Source organism: Corapipo altera, unplaced genomic scaffold, assembly GCF_003945725.1.
Source record: "Corapipo altera isolate COAL_440 unplaced genomic scaffold, ASM394572v1 150, whole genome shotgun sequence".
NCBI classification, from domain to species: Eukaryota; Metazoa; Chordata; class Aves; order Passeriformes; family Pipridae; genus Corapipo; species Corapipo altera.
Window position 1 is genome coordinate 180,678 of NW_020884941.1, and position 20,416 is coordinate 201,093.

The 20,416-nt window shown below is 49.2% G+C and overlaps 1 protein-coding gene across 1 annotated transcript in view; it reads right to left on the reverse strand.

The window, feature by feature from the left end:
- Window positions 1-3,662: 3,662 nt before the first annotated feature.
- FBXW8 (F-box and WD repeat domain containing 8) overlaps window positions 3,663-20,416 on the reverse strand; it is a 50,742-nt gene continuing 33,988 nt past the window's right edge. The window contains exons 7-10 of the mRNA XM_027661472.1: window positions 11,912-12,039; window positions 7,663-7,836; window positions 5,142-5,252; window positions 3,663-4,475 (exon numbers count right to left, since the gene is read on the reverse strand). Coding sequence (XP_027517273.1) covers window positions 4,331-4,475; window positions 5,142-5,252; window positions 7,663-7,836; window positions 11,912-12,039 — 558 coding nt within the window. The 3' untranslated portion in view covers window positions 3,663-4,330. The remainder of the gene's footprint in view (window positions 4,476-5,141; window positions 5,253-7,662; window positions 7,837-11,911; window positions 12,040-20,416) is intronic.

Sequence of the window (20,416 nt, forward strand, 5' to 3'; positions counted from 1 at the left end):
GGGAAGCAGAGGCTGGAGCCAACACAACCCTCTGCAGGAAATGGGATGAGGTGGAGAGCAGGAGGGAGGTGAGAGTGGGAAGGGAGGGCCCAGGGAAGATAAACCTCATCCTCACCCCAGCAATGGCTGATGCTGAAGGCCTGGTCCTTAGGAACGGATCCTCCAGGGCAGGAGCATCATTCCTGTGCCAGAGGAAAGCCAGGGAAGCACAACCCAGGGTTGGTGTTACACACAGCAAACCCCAGGATAACAATCCTGTGAATCCCTGGATAATCTGGCAGAGCCCTGGGAAACCTGGCAAGGGTGAGGCCTCTGTTGCAGCCCACAGCAAAGCCCAGAGCCTTCCATGAAGGACAATAGTTCTGCTATGGGGCTGAGATGCTGAGCCCTGTGAGGAGGCCCAAAGCTCTGTGGCAGATCCCAGCTGTGGTCAGCAGAGGGGAATTGGAAAACTGGGAAGGCTGATAAAGGCTGAGCAGCACTGGAGACAGCAGCAGCTCCTGGGTCTGGAGAGCGGGGCTGGGTGAACCCCAGGACTGCAGGGTGGGGACAGACAGTGCACCACGAGCAACACTCATCTCACCATCCCCACCCATCTGTCAGCCACAGTGGGGCTTGGGAAAGGCAGGAGAGACCAGAACACGGGGGACACCTGCCCAGGAAGGGTGGGAGGAGCAGGAGAACAGGAGGCAGCACAGAGCCCACAGCCACGGAGCTGGGCAGCCCCTTGCAGCTGATATTTGTGAGGTAAATTTTGAGGAGGGACTCGTTCCTTCCAGTGGCACTGTCTGAGGCAGAGGTGACACAGCAGCTCTCCCATGAAGAGGCATTTGGCCCAGAGGCTGAAGGTCCACAGTTCTGGCCATAAATCTTCCAGTGGCACAAATCCTGACCTGGAATAGGCCCTTTCCCACTGAGTTCTGCTCTATAATCCATCAGTACTTCAACCACTGCCACCCCATCTTCCCCTCTGGCAGCAGGGACTGGACTCAGAGGTCTCAGGGACTGGGAGGGGTTGGGAGGACCCCAGCACTGCCCAAAATGTAGGTGAAGGTTTTAGGACCATCCACAGAAGGTGGAAATGAGTGGCCAAACGTCACTGGAAGACAAGAGGGGGCAGCGAGGGCAAAGCCAAGTGTTTTTTGCACCACCTGGGCACACTGGCACCACACATCCACCCCTCCCTGACGGCAGCTGGAACAGGGACTGACAGAGGTGGGCAGGGGCAGCAGAGCAGAGGCTGAATGGGAAAGGCTACAGGGTGGGAGGGGAAGGTGCTGCTCGAGGCAGAGACCCCTGTAGTCCCTCTCTGCACAAAGAACACCCACTGCTCCTCTCCCACCACTCCTCAGCACCAGGAGAGGGATGGCAGCCCCCAAAATGCTGGAATCACCCTTCCCCCACTGCCAAGGTCACCAAAAAGAGGCAAAAAGCACTTTCTGGGGGCCTTTGCTGGTCGGTTGGCCCCAGAATGAGTGAAGGGGCAGCTGGGGATTTTCCAGGGTGGATTTTCCAGCACAGCTGAGCACGTCCTACCCTGTCCTTCCCGTTGTGCTGAGCACCCTGCGGTCACAGCTCCGGGGCTGAGCACAGACAGCTCCCCTTTGATCTCGGATTCCCTTTGGAGCAGAGATCCTTCTCAGGAGGGAACAGACACCTCTTTTTAGCTGAGGGTCACTGTCACCAATAATAGATACCAGCAGTTGTTCTTGAGGCTTTTCCCCCCCCAAACTATTTCTTCCTCGGATGCCTTTGGATTTTTAGCTGTCCCCAATTACCCAGCCTGGCTGAGGGTCACCAGCCTGGCACATGAGCCCAGTGTGAGCCTCCACCTTCAGCCCAGCCCCTGCCAGGTCAGTCCAACCTGGCCCAGCTTGTCCTGATTGCAGCTCCTCAACTCAAGGAGCCAAAACCAGCAGAGATCTCCCTTCCCAGTGACCACCCTTGTCTGACACAACTCTGGGCTCAGCTTTGCTTCACTGGGCACCAGGAGTCCCCAGATGGGAAGCCCAAAGGTGGCATCACTCCCCACAAACACAAGATGGTGGCTCCATTCCTGCTCTTGAAATTAAGGAAGAGGCTCCATCTGAATGTCCCCCAAGCCCAGCCTGAGCAGCCCAGGCCGTGTTTGCTCCACTCCAGCACCCAGGGAAGTGGGACAACAGCCCTTTTCACAAACCACAGTTCAGCTCCCCACATGAATATTATACTGTCCAACAGCCTGAGTGCCCTCATTTGCATTAGGAATGCCAGTTAAATGCACACACCACCTTCTGCTGTGCTGCAACCTCCTCAGTGAATTCCAGACACAGGGAAAACAGACCCAAAGGACCATCCCGGGATCCACCCGGAGGAGCTGCACCCAGAGCCAAGGAAACAGGGAATTCCTTTCCCCACTGGAGGTGACACAAACCTCCCAGGATCAGGATGGGTTGGTGACCAAAGAATTGGTGACTTGCAGGGCTGCTCTGCCCAAGGAAGCAAACATTCCACAGGCAGGTGCTGCAAAACATCCCCCTCCCATCGGCTCAAGGACGGGGCAGTGCAGGGGGACAGGGAGAAGGAGGGAGCAGGAATGTGCAGGTGGACTCCAGGAAAAGGGCTTGGACACGTGGGCACAGCACCAACTTCTCTGCTCCTTGCAGCAGGGAGAGCAAGAGAGAACAAAGCTGTCCTGAGATAACAGAGGAAGATAAAGAGAGTCAGAGTGGGAAGAAGCCAAGGGCTGGGCAAGGAGGGAGGAGAACAACATGGAAGCTCTCTCTGCTCAGCACATCAGGAGTCACAAGGCTGAAATAACCCCCCAAAATCATTTATGCTGCAGAAATTTGTCAGGTTTCTGGAGAAATCTCATCCCAACTGCGTATCCGTGACACTGCTTGATCTTCCAGGAATGGAGGGAGGGAGCTGGCTTCCCAGAAAGAAGAAAAAAGAGACCAAAGCTTTATAAAAGATCAAATTTATTGGTCAGACAGAATGACTTTGCCTCTTGCACTGCTTGTTATCCATCACAAGGAAAAAGCCAAGTGTTAAAAATCAAAACCATGGGAAATATGGCTTAGGGGTCATGGAAAACCACCCCAAGGCAAAGAAGGAAAAGCTGCTCTCCAGGCAGGAGGGCAGCAGGAAGCTCTCCAGTGACTGGAGAAAGGTTGAAGTGACAGCCCAGCCCCTCTCCTGCAGGTTTGGGCACATTCCTTCACCCCTCCCTGGCACTTTTACATCCATTCCATTAATCCAGTAAAAAATATGTTAAGTTAAAACTTAACCTCAGCTGAATCAGAATTGGCACGGCTTTGGTTTGCACCAGTAGGTTTCCAAGGGCAAATCATAACCATAAAACAGTTTTAAAGGACTAAAACAGATCCAGGGCTGGGGCTCTTGTTCTCCAAACTGGTTTTCCCTTTGTCAGTGCAGCCTGGGTTTAAGGTGAGTGCACCTACAGCCTGGGGGCTTCTCCACAGCACTGGTGCTCAACCCCCAGGCAGGGGCACTGTGTCCAGCTCATCCCTTGTGTTTCAGGATCAAATCCCAGTTTGGAAGCATCAGAAAACCCTCCCTGATCCAGCAAAGGACACACCTGAGCCATGGCAGCCCTTTGTTCCAGTGCAGGGGGCTGGTTCACCCTGAAAGACTCAGGAACAAAACTCCAGAGACACGTGTACTCAGACAATTAAAAAATATTTAATCCAGAATTTTAGAGGATTTAAAAAAATAATTCATTTTAAAATCATTCTGATGTGTTTTGTCTGCTGAGTTCCCAAGCATCCAGTCTGGCCTGGGGCCAACCTTCCCTTCCCTCTCTCCATCACCCTCCCCTCTCCCAACCTTTTGTGCATGATCCTGTCCCTTGACACATTCCAGTGCATTCCAAGGAAAACAAGCATGACCAGCTCTTTACCAGGACAGAGATAACAAACATGTGGCTCAGCAACATGCTTCCCCCAAGTTCCTGGTGGGTTTTTTCCCCCCTCTCAGGGCAGGCAGGAACTCCTGAGTGTGCTCCCACCCCTCACACCGTGCCCCTCCATCTTCCTGACCGTGTCCCTCTGCCAAGGTGGGACCAGCAGCATCCTTCCCACAAGCAGTAGGATTTTGGTTCACCCTGCAGTGTGATGTTCCCCTTCATCTTCACTCTCCCCTCCAGCAGGGTGGACCTCTGAGCAGCACCACGTTTCAGTGACATGCTCCAGGGCAGCCTCGAACTCTTTGGGTTCATATCCCCACGTTTTGGTGAATCCCAGCCCGTTGTCCTGCAGCCAACACCCCCTCTGAGGTGCTTGTCCCACGTGGATGTTGTCCTGCCTGGCCCCCAGCAGCCCAGGAGTCCCTAAATGCTGTCATAGGGCATGGCCAGGCCGATGTTGTAGTTGTAGCCCGTGAGCTCGTCGTAGGACGAGCGGCAGATGGGGAGGACACTGTCCCCTGCCAGCTGCTCCCCTGAGAACTCGTAGGAGTAAATGATCCCTCGATACCTGCAGGGAACACAACCAGGACACACCCCTGAACCTTCATCACATACCAGGGAAAGGAATTATCACCATAAAGGATCGTCCCAATCCAGGAACTCGGTGCTTCAGGAGCTGATATAAAACCCCTTCCCTCCTGCACTAGTCAGAGTTTAACAGAGAACATCCCTCCTGCCTCCTTCCAGGGACCCAGCAAGCCCTGGGAATGAATCATTCCCTCCAGCACTGCAGAGACGTGACTGTCATCTGCTGAAACATCTCCAGCCTGCTCAGGACGGGGGCAGACGAGCCCATTGTCTTTGATAGTTCAATCACACACAGAGCAGCCCGAGATGCAAATACCAAAACCTGCAGTTTAAATACCAGTAGTTTTCCTTCAGGAGGAGATATCACTGCTAATATTTAGAGCATGGAAAAGGCTGCATTCCCTCTCTGGCTTCAGTGGCCTTTATGTTCCCCTGCTGAGAAAGAAATGCATTTTTTTCGTGCTGGAAGAAAATAAAGAGCCAATTCCTCCCTTGTTTTAAAAACCTTATCCTTAAACTTTTTTTTTTTTTTTTTTTAAGATGCTTTACCTCCTCTGTTCCTGCTCTGGATTATGACTCAGAGGCTTAGTGTGCTATTTAAAAATATATAAGGGAGAGCAGATCTGTGAGAGCTGCCTTAACTCACTTGCGGTGCACGGCGGGGTCGTCGTCGGCGCTGCCCCGAGGGTTCCTCTCCTCAGGGATGTTTGCCGTGATCAGACTGTGGGAATTGAACCACACGTGGCGAACCGGGTGCCTGGAAAACAACCCCCAGCTCTGGGTGAGGTGCCACCTGCACTGCACTCCCAAAATCCAAGTGTGGGAAAGGAATCGCTCAGGATTAAACAAGGATTCGTTTAAGTCGACGCTCGTTCTACGGCCAGAGGTTGGGAACCTGCAGCTCTGGCTCTACTCTGCCAGCCTGGAGCAGATCCCACATCTTCTATCCCCATCCAGTAGGGCCAGAAACTGGGAATCTGCACCTCTGTCTCCTCTCCTCCAGCCTGGAGCAGGAACCTGCACCTCTGACTCTTCTACTCCAGCCTGGAGCAGATCCCACATCTTCTATCTCCATCTAGAATGGCCAGAGGTTGGGAACCTGCACCTCTGGCTCTTCTCCTCCAGCCTAGAGCAGCACATCCATCTTTTATCCCCATCCAGAACGGCCAGAGGTTGGGAACCTGAACCTCTAACCTTTCTCTCCCAGGCTGGAGCAGGAACCCGCACCTCTGGCTCTTCTCCTCCGGACGAAGCAGATCCCACATGTTCTATCCCCACCTAGTGGGCTCTTACCAGAACACATGTGGAGGTCAGAAAATCTGTTCCAAACCCAGCAGCACGGAGGCTGTGAGGGATGGGGGCTCTCTGCTTGTTTGCTGCTTTGAGGACTGCAGCACACTCCTGGGAAGAGCAGGGTGCTTCCCAAAATGAAGGGTAAGGACCGCCAGGACCCCCAGGCACTGAGCTATGGAAATGCACTCTGTGGCACATGCTAAGAATCACAGAATCATGGAATATTCCGGGCTGGAAGGACCCACAGGATCATCAGTCCAGCTCCTGGACGCACAGACACCCCAACAATCCCACCCTGTCCCTCAGAGCGTTGTCCAAACCCTCCTGGAGCTCTGGCAGCCTTGGGGCTGTGCCCACTGCCCTGGGGAGCCTGGGCAGTGCCCAACCAGCCTCTGGGGGAAGAAGCTTTTCCTGAGATCCAACCTGAGCCTGCCCTGGCACAGCTCCAGCCATTCCCTGGATCCTGTCCCTGCTCACCCAGAGCAGAGGTTGGAGCTGCCCCTCTGAGGAAGCCACAGACCCTGAGGAGTCTCCCCTCAGACTCCTCCAGCTGGACAAGCCAAGTGCCCTCAGCTGCTCCTCGTGTGGCCCCTTCAGACCCTTCCCCCTCCTCATGTCCCTCCTTTGGATGCTCAATCTGGTCTTCACTCCTTTTCTCTCACTGGGGAATAAACTCACCCTGAACCACTGCACCAGCATTTTCTGTCCAAGCAGGAGTAATTTCTCCCCTCATCTCCACGACCCCAATGTGTCTCCTGTCACCTCCCCTGGCTCCTGCCCTTGTTTTCCATTCCCAGCCATGGATAACACCACACAGAGCCCTTATCTCAGAAGGCCTGTTTGATTGAAGGGATCCCTTCTGATTCCTCTATAGATTAAACAGTATTTTAAATGTTCAATCTAATGGTTTCACTTGGAGTCCATCCCCCAGCTCAGCCCTGCCCTGCCTGCCCTCCTCCTGCAGCAGCACTAATGAGCGTGCCAAGGAGACAATCAATGGAATATTGTCTTTAATGCATCAGCCACATCACAACAGGCTTTATCATTCCCAGGGTCAACAGGGAAGGCAATACCTGCTATTAATCAATGACAGCTCCAGCTTGAACTTCTCTGCCTGTAAATACCTCATCTAGCTCCTCTTTGGAAAAGAGGCATTAAAAAAAAAAAGAAATCAGGATTTATCTGCTCATTTTATGGCTATCACTCAGAGTTACAAGGGGCTAAATCCTTGAGTCTTCACCCAGATGAAGCCAAATCCCTGGGAATTGTGCCTTGATCGGGAAATCTGAATTTGGCTGTAGCAACTGTCAGCTCCAGGATACTGATCTCTGCTTGTACTCCCAGTACTGAACTACTTGTGCTTTCAGTACAAACTGGTATTTTAGTATTTAAATGAGTTTAAATACCAGCCTGGCTTTGATCATCACCGTGAAGGGAATGTGTGAACGTGACGAGCAGAAACACAGGGATTGTGGTGGGATACACTGGATAGAGAGAGCCAGGACCAGCCACTCTGAAAACAGCCAGCCCAGAGTTTTAAATGCAAGGTTCAATAAGCAGAGTGGTTGGGGATGGGGCAGGGAAAAGGCAGGAACTGAACCTCATGGAAAATCCAGGAGAGAAAACCTCCCTGGCCTCCAACACTGACTGAAGCGCTCGTTAACTAACGAGCAAAAGCCCAAGACAGCTGAAGGGCACACAGAGAAAGCCATGACTGCAGCTGGGGAGGCAATCTGTTCCCAAATCACATGAACACTGAACAGAATCCTCCAAAATTCATCCTTTCAGTGCCTTTTGGATCATCTCCTCCCCACACTCCTCCCATCAGCCGGAGCCCACGAACACTCCGGGACAGGGCCCCCCCCAGGAGTTACCTGGCGTGCATCTCCCACAGCTTGGTGCCCATCCTCTGGTCCCACACGCACACCAGGCCCTCCTCTCCTCCACTGACGATCTTCCAGTCGTCCATCTGCACTGCAGACACTCCAAGCTGGTGGGCGTAGAGGGAGCACACGGACTCGCCCCCGCGCAGGTCGAACACCCTCACCCTAAACCAAAGCCAGGGAGAACAAACAGGGATAAAAACCAGCTGTGGACGTGCAGCCTTGTGGGTTCTGAGAGCACGAGGATCTTTGGGGTCGTGAAAATGTTATCTGGGACAGCAGCAGCAGCCCTGTGGCCGCTGCAGGGCTGGAAAACCAGTTCAGTCCATATTTTTCATCGCTGAGTTTTTCCTCGGACTTCTTGTTATCAGAGGGTTTTTCAGGCAGAGTTGTCCCACCATACAGCACTTCCCTGACTCTTTACAAGTCCTAGGATCTAAAGAGAGCCTCTTTACAGGTCTGAAGACCCCAGCTCTGGGATCCCAGCACAGGGAGGACGTGGAGCTGCTGGAGAGAGTCCAGAGGAGGCCCCGGAGATACTGCCAGGGCTGGAGCCCCTCTGCTCTGGAGCCAGGCTGGGAGAGCTGGGGGGGTTCACCTGGACAAGAGAAGGCTCCAGGGAGAGCTGAGAGCCCCTTTTGGGGCCTAAAGGGGCTCCAGGAGAGCTGGAGAGGGACTGGGGACAAGGGATGGAGGGACAGGACACAGGGAATGGCTTCCCACTGCCAGAGGGCAGGGATAGATGGGACACTGGGAAGGAATTCCTGGCTGGGAGGGTGGGGAGGCCCTGGCACAGGTTGCCCAGAGAAGCTGTGGCTGCCCCATCCCTGGAAATGTTCCAAAAAGGCTGGACGGGGCTTGGAGCAACCTGGGCTATGGAAGGTGTCCCTGCTCATGGCAGGGGTGGGACTGGATGAGCTTTAAGGTCCTTTCCCACCCAAACCATCCTGTGATTCTCTGAGCCCATGATATAAAATGTAAATGCAATTTGGAGAAAGCTCCTCTGTCTGTGCCTCCCAAAACATCAGCAATGCCCTGAGGCACTAAATCCTGTGTTTTGGGCACACTGCTAACACACCCTACCCTGGTACCCAACCCACATCCACTCGGGATGAGGGGTAATATTATTACCAGGATCAAGGGAAAGGACCGGGATTTCAAAGATTTCAGAAGACACCAAATGTGGGGCAAATTAAAAGACAAGAAATGGGAATGACATATTTATACCCTTGACTTAATCACTAATATTAAAACAAAGCCATCCACAGGCACCCAGCAACCAGTATCTCTTCTCACTTCAAAAATGCAGCCACTGACTGCGGGCAGATTTTAGGCACATCTGCTTTTCAGACATTATTGACCACTCAGACAAAGCACTTGGAAGAGAAACATAAGGAAGACTCAGCCAGAACAGAACTACAGGAACAGAACTTAGGATTTCAACCACTGCAACAAGGCCACAAAGCCAGTTAAAGTTTTAAACCCAGCACATATCACAAAGGAGTATATTTTTCTGATCCTTAAGTCAGGATCCAATATGTCAGGATTAAGAGATGAAGCATCAGTGAATAAATAAATGCAGCAAGTGAAAACAGAAGGAAAGGCAAAATACTGATCTCAGATTTGAAAGGAAGCCAGAGAAAGTTCCTCCCACTGATGGCCATCAGGAGTGAAAGCATCAGGTCCACATTAATTCCAGAAAAGGCCAAAACACACTTGTTCCAACACATTAACTGTGCTTTATTCCACACCCCCGCTACGATCCTAATGGTGTTGTGCAAGTCTTTCCTTTTCCTTTCTCCAATGGAGGATTTTACAAACAACACGTTTCGGGGACTGAAAGGAAAAGGCAACAGAACAATCCAGAACTCCAGCAGAGCAACATCCATCTGACATGCAGCAAAACATGCTGGAATGGGGTGAGGAACACGCTCCGTGTGGCTGCACGGCCGCCCTTGGGAACATCCCATCCCTCGGCTGGGATGGTGACAAGGACTCGCTGCCTCCAGCTCCAGCAGAGAGGAGCTTTGGCTACATGTTGGAGCAGTGCTTTGGGTGAGGATGGGGTATTTGGAAGGGTATGCTGTCCTGCCTGTGCTCTGCACGGAAATCAAAGCTGCTCCTGTTTGGAAGGCTCAGCTGGAAGCGAAGATCCGATTGAGTCCTGCTTATTCCATTAGCGAGCGCCCGGGTTTCAGGCAGGTGTCCATCCTGGCACACCCCTGGAAGAATCACAGGCACACTTGTGCTGCTCAGATGTGCTTTGAAGGGAAGAAAGAGAAGCGTTTTGCCAATCTAATGCGATGCTGTAACACAGACCTGGCACGGCCCGGCTCCTCCTGCCTCAACAGCTGGGCTCAGTGGGAGCACTCCGGGCTCATCCCAGCCCTGGGAGTAGTAGGGAAGGTGTTCTCATGACCAGGCTTTGACCCTGCTGTTAGACTGACTCAAAATTAAGCTGCCTTGCCTCCAGGAAAGCATGGAATACATGTTTTGATCCACGCTCCCGGTGACCGGGCTTGCCATGTGTTTGCTTTCCCAACGCCGTTCGCCATCCCAGCTTCCAGCACGGAAAAGCAGGATCAGCACACGCTCCCTGCTGTCACATCTCTTGCCAGAGTGAAGCACAGCTCAGAAATCAAATAAATCACCAATGCTTCAGGAGTGTTTTCAACGGAGAGACAGATTTTACAGGTCCTACCAAAAACATTTCCCAAGCGTTGACTTCTCAAAATCGTGGCTTTGAATAAAAGACCATCATATTCCAGTGAAATTGTGAAACTGCTGCATTTAATTCAAGTTGTAAGTGTTCCCACTGGCCACCAGCAGTCTGAACTCCCGTGGCAAGGTCCCTATTTAGTAGATTTGCTCCTTAATAGAGCTGTGGAGGTTCCAGTCTCATTCCACCTATGGATGCCCAGCACCTTCATGCAGCAGCACATGAGGCACTGACCTCAGAGATACCTGTGGTCCTGCCTCCTGGATGCCACACTTGTTTGCTCAACTATTAATTCCTAACTTCTTGCTATTTTAGTGACAGCCAACCTCTTAAACTCAGTCAGTGCTTGAGCTGAAAAACCAAAAAGCTTTCTGGAGGGGAAAGGGCACAGACTCCAAAGAGAGTGAATCCCAACCCCACTGAAGGGATATCAGCTTCAGCTACTCTCCTGTCACTGTGCAAGAGATCAAAATTGGAGGCAGTTTCACTGGGGTGCTTTGGAAAATCAATTATCTGCTTTTAGAGGGCAAAAAAAAAGCCTCCCAAGGACTCAAGTCCACTCGTCAAACTCCAGATATTTCCCTCACCCTGCGTGCCGAGGAAGTGTGAGGTTTGCTTGCACTGCCTGTTCACTGAGAAAGGAGGGGGGAAAAAAAAAAAGCTGTTTGACAAAATAATCATTTTTGCAAGCTGCTGCTCTGGCGGGACAGAGGTCTGGGATTTGGCAGAGGGAAGTGCCCGCCTCCCAATCTGATCCCACCACCACAGCACAGCACCACCTGCAGCCTGGTGCCCGGCAGGGGAAAGGAGGAGGGAAGGAAGCGGGAGCCATTAGGGACTGGCTCCCTGCCATCCCACATCTCCTTTGGAGCACTGGATCAGACCCCACCGACGACTCGCCAGGAAAAGAAAATCTAAAAATTGGACTCAGAGGGTCTTTTTAAGCACTTTAATCCTTTCGCGCTGCCTGTTCCCAGCGCGTCCGCTCCTGGCACCGGCCACTGCGCTGGGAAAATCCTACTCCCCAAGCCAAGGAGTTAAAGAGAAAGCTGCTAATCAGCTAAATAGAAGCTGGAATCTGTTCATATGAAAGTCTCTTTTTTTTTTCCCTGTCACCTGAGGGACATCACAGTGTTCCCAAATACACTCTTGACATCGTTTGGCAGCCGGGCCCCTCTCATCCCCCACGATTCATCCCCGAGGTTGTTTTTTTAATATCAGAAAGTGAGCTTTTAAATGCCAAACTAATTTTGCGGGTGGTGGCGGGGAAGGGGAAGATATTCCAAGTGGTCTCGCTGGGCTGTGCACCAACTGCGTCCACCAAATGGCTGGAAAAGCAAAGTCTTCCCAGGGAGCTTCCCGAAAACAAAGCCCGCTGACAGCCACGTCCAACTATTACCTAATAGTTTGTTCCTCAAACTGTGGCTGCATTTGAAACGTTAGAGGAGGAACCAATTCCAGCAGGTCCAGATGTAGGACAGCAGGATGGGAAGTCAGCTAATTGGAGATGGTGGCACTTACTTTCTGTCCTTGTTGCCCGCTACGAGCATGTGGGGAGGGCTGTCGTGGAGGTTGACACACGTGAAGTCACCTATGGAGTTGCCCACCTTGGTCAGGCACTGGTTTGTTTCCAGGTTGTAAAGAAGAATCTGCCAGAAAGGGGACAAAACACAGGATGAATTCCTCATGAGCACGACAAAGAGGTTTTGCTGCAGCTCGAAGTGGAGTTGTTACAACCAGAGATGTTTTGCTTGTTGCTTGATTTGTAACACATGATCAGGAGGCAGATTTATCCCTATTAAAAGGGGGATACAACACCCCAGAAATAACACCTCTAGTATTGTTAGAGATTTTTAAAGCTTCACTCTTGTTGCCCAGTCCTCCAGTACAAAATGATCCTCTCCTCTCTCAACTCCACCCTTCAGACCTCTGCAGCTGCACAAATAGGAAATAAAAGGCCAGGCAGCATCAGTCTCTCTGCTCTGGCAAATACTGAAATAATACCTACAGATTGTGTAATATCAGTGTCTATTGGGGGGGACACAACCTCAGAAATAAGGGAATCGGGTTTCCCAGTGGAATCCATCAAGGAGCAGGGATGCACCACCAGTGCCACCCAGCAGCAGACAGGGACAGCTCCCAGGCAGTTTCTCCAGGCCAAATCTTTAAAGTCTGTGAGGAAAACCAAACAGTTTCTTCCCCAATTTGAATATTTGACCGAGTAGCAGGAGAGAAGAGCACCAGCACTGAGAAGGTTCAGACAGATGGGCTGAGAGAGGCAGGGCCAGCCAAGTGCAGCCGAAATCGCAGAGCAGAACAGAACACGGGCCCTGCTGAGAGCTGTGCTGCACATCACACAGACCAGGAGGAAAATCACATCTGAAGTGGCAGCTCAGATGGCAAAGGCATAAAAACAACCCTGATTTTAGGCAACATCCGAGATGATTCAACCAGAGCCCGGATGAGAGGGACGAGTTGTTCCCCCTCCTCAATCAGTTCCGTCAGGTTTGCTGTCTTTCCTCTGGGGCCAGGTGAGATTTACCTGTTTGGGCCTTTCAATTTAGGAGAAATGAGTATTTTTAGAAGCAGGAAAACGTGCTGGTCGAAGCCCAGTGGAGCTCAGCACTGCACCTGGCCTGACATAACTTCATAAACGTTATTAAATTTCACGGTGATGCTCCTTTCAATTAAAAGAGACCTGTGACCATGAGAGGAGTTAATGGTACTTAAAATATCAGCAGAAACTCATGGCAACATCAGCATGGCCAGGCCAACCTCACATCAATACCCTTTACTTCTAATTTGCTGGTCATATCCAGTGCAGCTTAATAAATATTACACAATCTGTAGGTATTATTTCAGCATTTGCCAGAGCAGAGGCACTGATGCTGCCTGGCCTTTTACTTCCTATTTGTGCAACTGTAGAGATCTGAATTAAAGGTTGAATTAAAGGAAGGGAGGCTCGTTTTGTGATGCAGGACTGGGCAACAGAAGTGAAGCTTGAAAAATCTCCAGGATTTTTAAATCCAGAGGATTTACAGGTTCCCTCCACCTGCCATTTCTCCCAGCTAAAGAGCAGGCAGGGTTTTATTCAGACATATTATCAGCTCCCTATTAGGATAAAAACATTCACATCCCACTTCCTGAGGTGCTTACAAGATTTGTAATCTCCCAACTAGTCCTTTGTGAACTTACCTGCCTCGAATACCAGTCTTTAACATGTTATTTTTCATCCTTAAGACCCAAAAAAACCAAAGCAATTTTTACCCAAGCTCTGTAAAACCAGGAAGGCTCTGTATTTGCAGTGAGGTTTAGGGAGTAAAAATTGCTCAAAAAATTCATTTCAACTTGCCCACCAAGGAAAAAATTGCTACAAACTGCATGGAAATGTTAATCTTTGAGGTCCAGAGCAGTTTTACAGGCTGTTCTCACTCGCAGCCCAGCTCCCAACAGCTCACTAACCAAACCCAGGGATAATGATGTTCTGGCAAAGGGGCCTCGAAGACTTTTCACTGCAAAGGAAATTAATATCTGGGCCTGGCAACCAAATTTCTCCTTGGAAAGTTCTGAACAAAAGACAAAGTCAATAAAGTGCTGAATTCAACCTAAGAACAATAAGTGACGGGGTCAGCAGCAAAGTATTCCAGCTCCCAGTTGAGCCTCTTCCCAGCTGGATGGAAAAGCTCTGGAGAAGAGAGGGCCAAAAGCTGCTTTCCCAAAAGCCCCCCGGGGCTAATGCTGACAGGGAACATCCAGAAACTATTAATTTACCTAAATGACCATGGCTCCCATCTACCCCATAAACATATGATATGTCCTTGAAAATTCGGTTATGGCCGTGGAAGACCACAAGGAAAAATTGTTTCCACGTGGCATTTAAAGATTCCCCCGCTCTCCACGGGAGCGAATGTTACACGTTCCCCTCTTTGCAGCCTCAGTTCCAGCCCTGGGGCAAAACTCACAGGTACCACCAGCTGAAAAATCACTTATTTCTCCTCCCATAACCTGTAGGTGGCCACTAATTTAAAGCATTTGCAGCTAAGAATCTGTAAAAAAATAAAGCTTTGCATCCACAAAAATGGAAGAAAAGCTTCTGTCTCACCATCTCCTACCCCCTCCAACGCCTTCTCCTCTCATGCCAGCCTCTATTCTTTTAAAGACTGTTTATTTTAACAATCAATAACAGCACTGATTGCTAAAATAAAATTTTATTTTGAATTTTATCACGCTCACGTGTCTCTCTAGCCAATTAGCCCTGTCACTGGAAGATTCTCTTTGTGATCTTCAGGATTTGTCTATCTCTAAATTCAACTCGTCCCGAGCGATTTCATGCTCTGCAAATGAAATTTCAACGTGTTTTCGTGGCAAGCTGATAAGTAAAGAAGCAAAAAGCACTCAGAGTGCCTTTTTTTTTTTTTTTTCTGAAGTCTGAATAATGATTTCTTGAAGACAAGGAGTTTAAAAGCACACTGAGGACAATTTTGAAGTTCTGATGAGCTCTCCTATAATATCCCAAGGCAAGAAGGATTTTCTTTACAAAGGCCAAGGAGAAAGAATGGAAATACCTGGTCAATAGGGACTTGAAATAAGGGCCTGTGTGTTAAAGGGCAGATAAAGCCTAAGATCTCTGGGAGGTTTATAATCCTGTAATGCACACTGCAAGGGGATTACCCTTTTAAAGGTATTTATAATCCCATAATGGACACCCAAGACCAGTGACCTAATAGGTACCAAGTGAAGGTAAGTGAACCCAGAGCATCTGGGTGTGAAATGAAGTGTCCTGGGATAACACACTAACGAGATCCCTGCCCTCAGAGGGACCTGGGGGGACACACAGGGGAGAAAAAGCATTAAAGACCCCGGGCAGACCTTAGGGGGGACCCAAGGCACGGGATAAAAAGTGTTACCTATTAACCTTGCCCAGATGAAAAGTCCCAGCCCTTGGCCAGGAGCCAACCAACCTCCCAGAATGCTCCATAATTCAAGGAGCCAGGGATAGCCAGAGTACCTCCACCATTATGTTTAGTTAAAGACCACAGAGATTAGAAAACACATTATCCACCTCGGAGGCGATTCTTGCCATGTTACAAGTCCCTTAACGACCTTTCCCATCCCTCCCTCTCCCTCTCTCTCTTTTAATAAGGCTGAGCAAATGGGACTTCATTTTATCCCACTGCCACAGCCCCGTGCTATTAATTATTCATGCTCATACTCTCCCCCTTTGTTAAGGCAGTGCATTAGACTAATTTCCCTCTTTACTGGGTGACTTGGGCGAGGCTCAACCTGTGGCCGCTCTTGGACAGACGCTCCAAGAAGCTGGAAAATTCAGGAGCCAAGGGAAGGGAAGAAAGGAGAAGTTACTGCAGAGCAGTGGGCACGGGGAACTAACTCTCTTTAAATGCTGTCCAAGAACTCCTGAAAGAGGAGGAAAATTAATTCCCGAAGAATTAAAGCCTCTGCAGCCAGAAGAGCTGAGCTGGGAGCTTCGTTACACCGTGCAGCTAAGTGAGGTCAAGCGTGGCCGATGTACTCTGGGCTGAGATACTTCCAAGAAAAACCAAGGAACTGAAGGGAATGCTGTTGATGGAACTCTTCCATGCGTGTCCAAGACCCCAGCAGGTGTTTTGGGATCCTGGGTTGCCGGAGATGTCTTTTTTGGATGGGAACATTGAAACAACAAATCCCCGAGCGCTCGTTATCAAAGAGCCCGTGGTACTTTCAGCAGGAGCAGGGGTGTCCAACCCACCGTCCTGGCCAGGAGCCAGCACACAACTGCTCTGGGGAGGAGCTGCTTTCCCTCTGCAATCCCAGCCCTGCCTTCCTCTCCAAAGTTATGGCACTGCACGGCCAGGGAAGACCGAGGTCTCTCTCAGAACCGGGTGTGTGCTGCATTTTTAGTTCTTATTTAGCTGAAGTATCGAAGGGAGGGTGATAAATATCAGCAAAAAGTGCAATTGTCAAGCCACACTCGAAACCTACATCCTTTTCCTGGCTGAACAACACACAGGATACATTAAAGAGCCACTTTTTCGGAAGGAATCGTTTAGGACGGAGCTTTCTGTCATTTTAGAGACAGAGGATCAAAATAAAACAAACCCAGGAACAAGCAGCAAGCCTGGGTACAGGATTTACATTTATTTTCATTTATTCTCCCCTTTTCTTTCTGGCCATCCCTCTGCCAACTGGAAAAAAAAAAAAACATTGCCTGAATACACAGAAATATTGCCAGCAAAAGAAAGGGTTGTGAGATTTCAAGCCCCCCCCCAAATAAAAAGGGATCCTGTTTTTTTTCTCAGATTGAACCCATCCCATTTCAGAGGGTATCCACAAAAGCAGGAAGGCTACTCCACATGCATTTGTGGCAGAACTCATCAAATTAAATACAACATATGGCACACACTGCTGCAAGTTGGGATTTTTGTATCTAAAGCAAGGCAGAAAAAATAATATTTTTAAAGTTTACAAGGCTCAGGGGCACAGTTTCCCAGTGCAAATGTATTGGATTGCCTACTGTAAATATGGCACATGACACTGCAACAACAACAAAACCAATTTCACTGTTAACAAATGCAGGGTCAGCACGTTGAGACTTGCACCCAGAGATAAGTGTTCTGGCTCCATAAATTTAAAGATGAGCTAAGATTTAAAAGGAGCAGCTGAGGGAGACAGACAGACAATCAGAGAGAAAGAAAAAGAGTAAATCAAACACAAAACAGCCAGTTTGGAAAAAAAAAAATAAATAAAAAAAAAGCAGTTAATATCCATGAATAATGGATGTTTGATTTAAAAGCAGTTTACTCCAATATGATGTAATTTTTGACAATCAGCCAGAGAGACTATTTTGCAGGTTCTTGCCAGATATAAGTCATTGTGCAAAGCTGGTAACACAAGGGCTCCTCTGAGCATGCGGAAAATTGACTTTCATGCCATCCTGGAGGTGACTTTGTGCTGGCAAAGCCGGGCTGAGCTGCACCGAGAGCCTCGAGCCACGCTCGGAACCCCCCGGGGACCCGCGGAAACAACGGAGCTCGCGGCAAATCCCGCCGGAGAGGCAGCTTCCCGCTCCTCCCCACCTGCTGCAGAGTCACCCACGGAGCTGAACACAAGGGGAGTGTGTTGTTGTTTTTCCACTTTGAAGTTTTTCCCCCTCTGCCCCGAGTTCCGAAGTGAGACTCCAAGCTGGCGGGAAGAAGGAGAGCCAAGCCTTGCGCCGGCGCTGCCAAGGCACCTGCAGCCCTCGCGGTTCCAGCGCCGGACACTGCCAGCCCCCGGGATCTGCCAGCCTGGATGGGCTTGGCATGGGCACAGATGTCTGCTAGGACTGCACTGGGGGCACCAGGCTCACTGCCCTCGTGGCTGGAGGCTCCAGTGCCCACTGGAAGGATGGTGTGTTTACCCACCGAGCCACCCACTCGCTAGGAAAACAGGCCCAGAAATGCATTTCCCCCAACGCAGGGAAAGGAAAAGCAAGGGAGTTATTAAAAAGCAAGGGAGTTATTAAAAAGCAAGGGAATTATTAAAAAGCAAGGGAATTATTAAAAACTGAATCATAGAATCATAGAATCACAGAATAGATTGGGTTGGAAAAGACCTCCAAGATCATCAAGTCCAACCCCTGATCCAACTCCAATTACTATATCATGGCACTAAGGGCCACGTCCAATCTCTTTTTAAAAACCTCCAGGGATGGTGAATCCACCACCTCTCTGGGTAGGCCGTTCCAATGCCTGATAACCCTCTCTGTAAAGAATTTCTTTCTAACATCCAACCTAAACCTCCCCTGGCAGAGCTTGAGCCCATGTCCCCTTGTCCTATTGTTGGTTGCCTGGGAGAAGAGACCAACCCCCACCTGGCTATAACCTCCCTTCAGGGAGTTGAAGAGAGTGATGAGGTCGCCTCTAAGCCTTCTCTTCTCCAGACTAAATGATTCTCTTGGTTTTGTCACACCTGGAATATCCATGGCCCGTCCTAGCAGCTGTATTTTCCAAACCTGAGACACCCACTGTGCCCCTTCTGAGGCACTCACAGTGTTGTATAAATAGGGAAAAAAAGCAGAATGTCATCACTGGCAGCCAATGCAAAAGGCATTGATTTATTCATTTTAACTTGCAAAATTATTTCTGGTCATTTACAGGGGTTAATTAATACATCATGTAAAACTTAGGCAAGGGAAAGTTCTGGTCTCTCTGCTGGACTCTGTTCCTTGTAGTGCCTGACACAGTTCAGGTCCTCAGGGAGGTTTGTTTCTCTGACATGATACCAAAGTTTATAAAGGAAAAGGTATTTAAAACACCTTTCAACACCTTCAAAGATCTGCTAACACTCTGCAGTCCTGCAGCTCCTCAAAGAGAAACAGTTGGGCAAGTCCCATATGCTCCAATTCAGTCCCCAGCCCTTCTACCACGAAAACAAGAGTTCATAAAGATTAACTTATTGAAAAAACCCCCACCACCAAACACACTTTTAAAAGAAGAAAAATCAAGATAAAAAATTATTGGAAGTCTTTGGAACTCCCTGAGAACTGGAGACATGATGACATCAGAAAAGACACTGCAGCTTCTCAGTTAAAGAGAAGGATTTTAGTCAAAGCAAGGAGCAAGAAAGATGTAACAGCTTATATCAAGCAGCCATGACCTGAATATATCATCCAAGAGAGACTGTAGACAATGAAATTCAATTTAAAGGATTATTTACTGAGGCTGCCCCATCCCTGGGAGTGTCCAAGGCCAGGTTGGATGGGCTTGGAGCAACCTGGGCTAGTGGGAGGTGTCCCTGACCATGGCAGGGGGTGGCACTGGATGAGTTTTAAGGGCCCTTCAACCCAAACCATTCCATGATTCTGTGATTTAAGAGTTTATTTAGTTCACAACAGTGGTTAATTCTACTGAATACACTCCCATTGGGAAGCAGTAAAGAAACATTAAACACAGGAGCAAACCCAGGCAGGATTTCAGTGGCTGCTCAGAAGAGCCAGGTGAGGTTCAACACCTTTCATCAAGCCCAAAACCACCCAAATCCTCCCATGTTTATTAACTTTATCACCAAGAACTGCTGAATAGGTTCAAAAATTTGAACTGAATTTTAAACACAGGAAGAAAGTCGGGTTTGAGGTTTTCCCTTCCCCACCCCAAGAGAATAAAAAATGTCAAGAAACAAATTGCAAGAAATAATCAACCTATAAATTGCAAGAAATAATTCACAAAGCTCACCTGAACTACAGCAGGAGACCAGAGTTACCTGAGAGCAGATGGAAGGTTATAAATACCCCAGCTATGAGAAAAGCTTTGGTCAGACCCTACAACCACATTGCATCAGAAATCAGATGAAGTCAATGCTGACATTTATCATGCTCCATGTGTAAGAGGTTTATATTATATTATATTTTATATATATATATTATTATCCCTGTACAAGCCTAGATGGGAACACAGATCTCAGGATTTCCGGAGTTTGGAATTTAAGGGAAATAGTACATTCCACGCTGAGTTAAGACAGCTGAAATATTACTGAATTATTGAACTAGGATTGAAGAAATTCACATCTTAACATAAAAAAAGAGCTCCACGAGCAATAACCAGACAAACTTCCAAGAAACAACAACATATTTGGGTTGTCTGATGCTTGAACTTCCCAGAGCTGAAGCATTTCTGTTCTCCCCTCACTCCTGCAAGGATGTCTGCAGTCTGACAGCAGGCAAGTCTAGGCCGTGGATTTGATGTTTTTCTCCTCTCCAACATAAAAGATCCTACAGATTTTATGCCTCAGATCTCGACTCTGCTGTCAGTTTTGGTTAAAATTAGAAAATGATTAAAAAAAAACAGAGAGAGAGAGGGAAGGATGATGGCTTCCCGAACTATTTTTTTTCATTGGCAAACTATTTTCATCCCAAAGCAGGTTACTAAGGCGGGAGAAGGAAAACAAAGCAAACCCCGACCTGAGAGGAAACCCAGCCAGCAGCAAAAGGGGCTGGAATCCTCCACCACCAGGCTTCCGAGATGGAAAGCTCTCCCCAAGACAGCTTGTGAG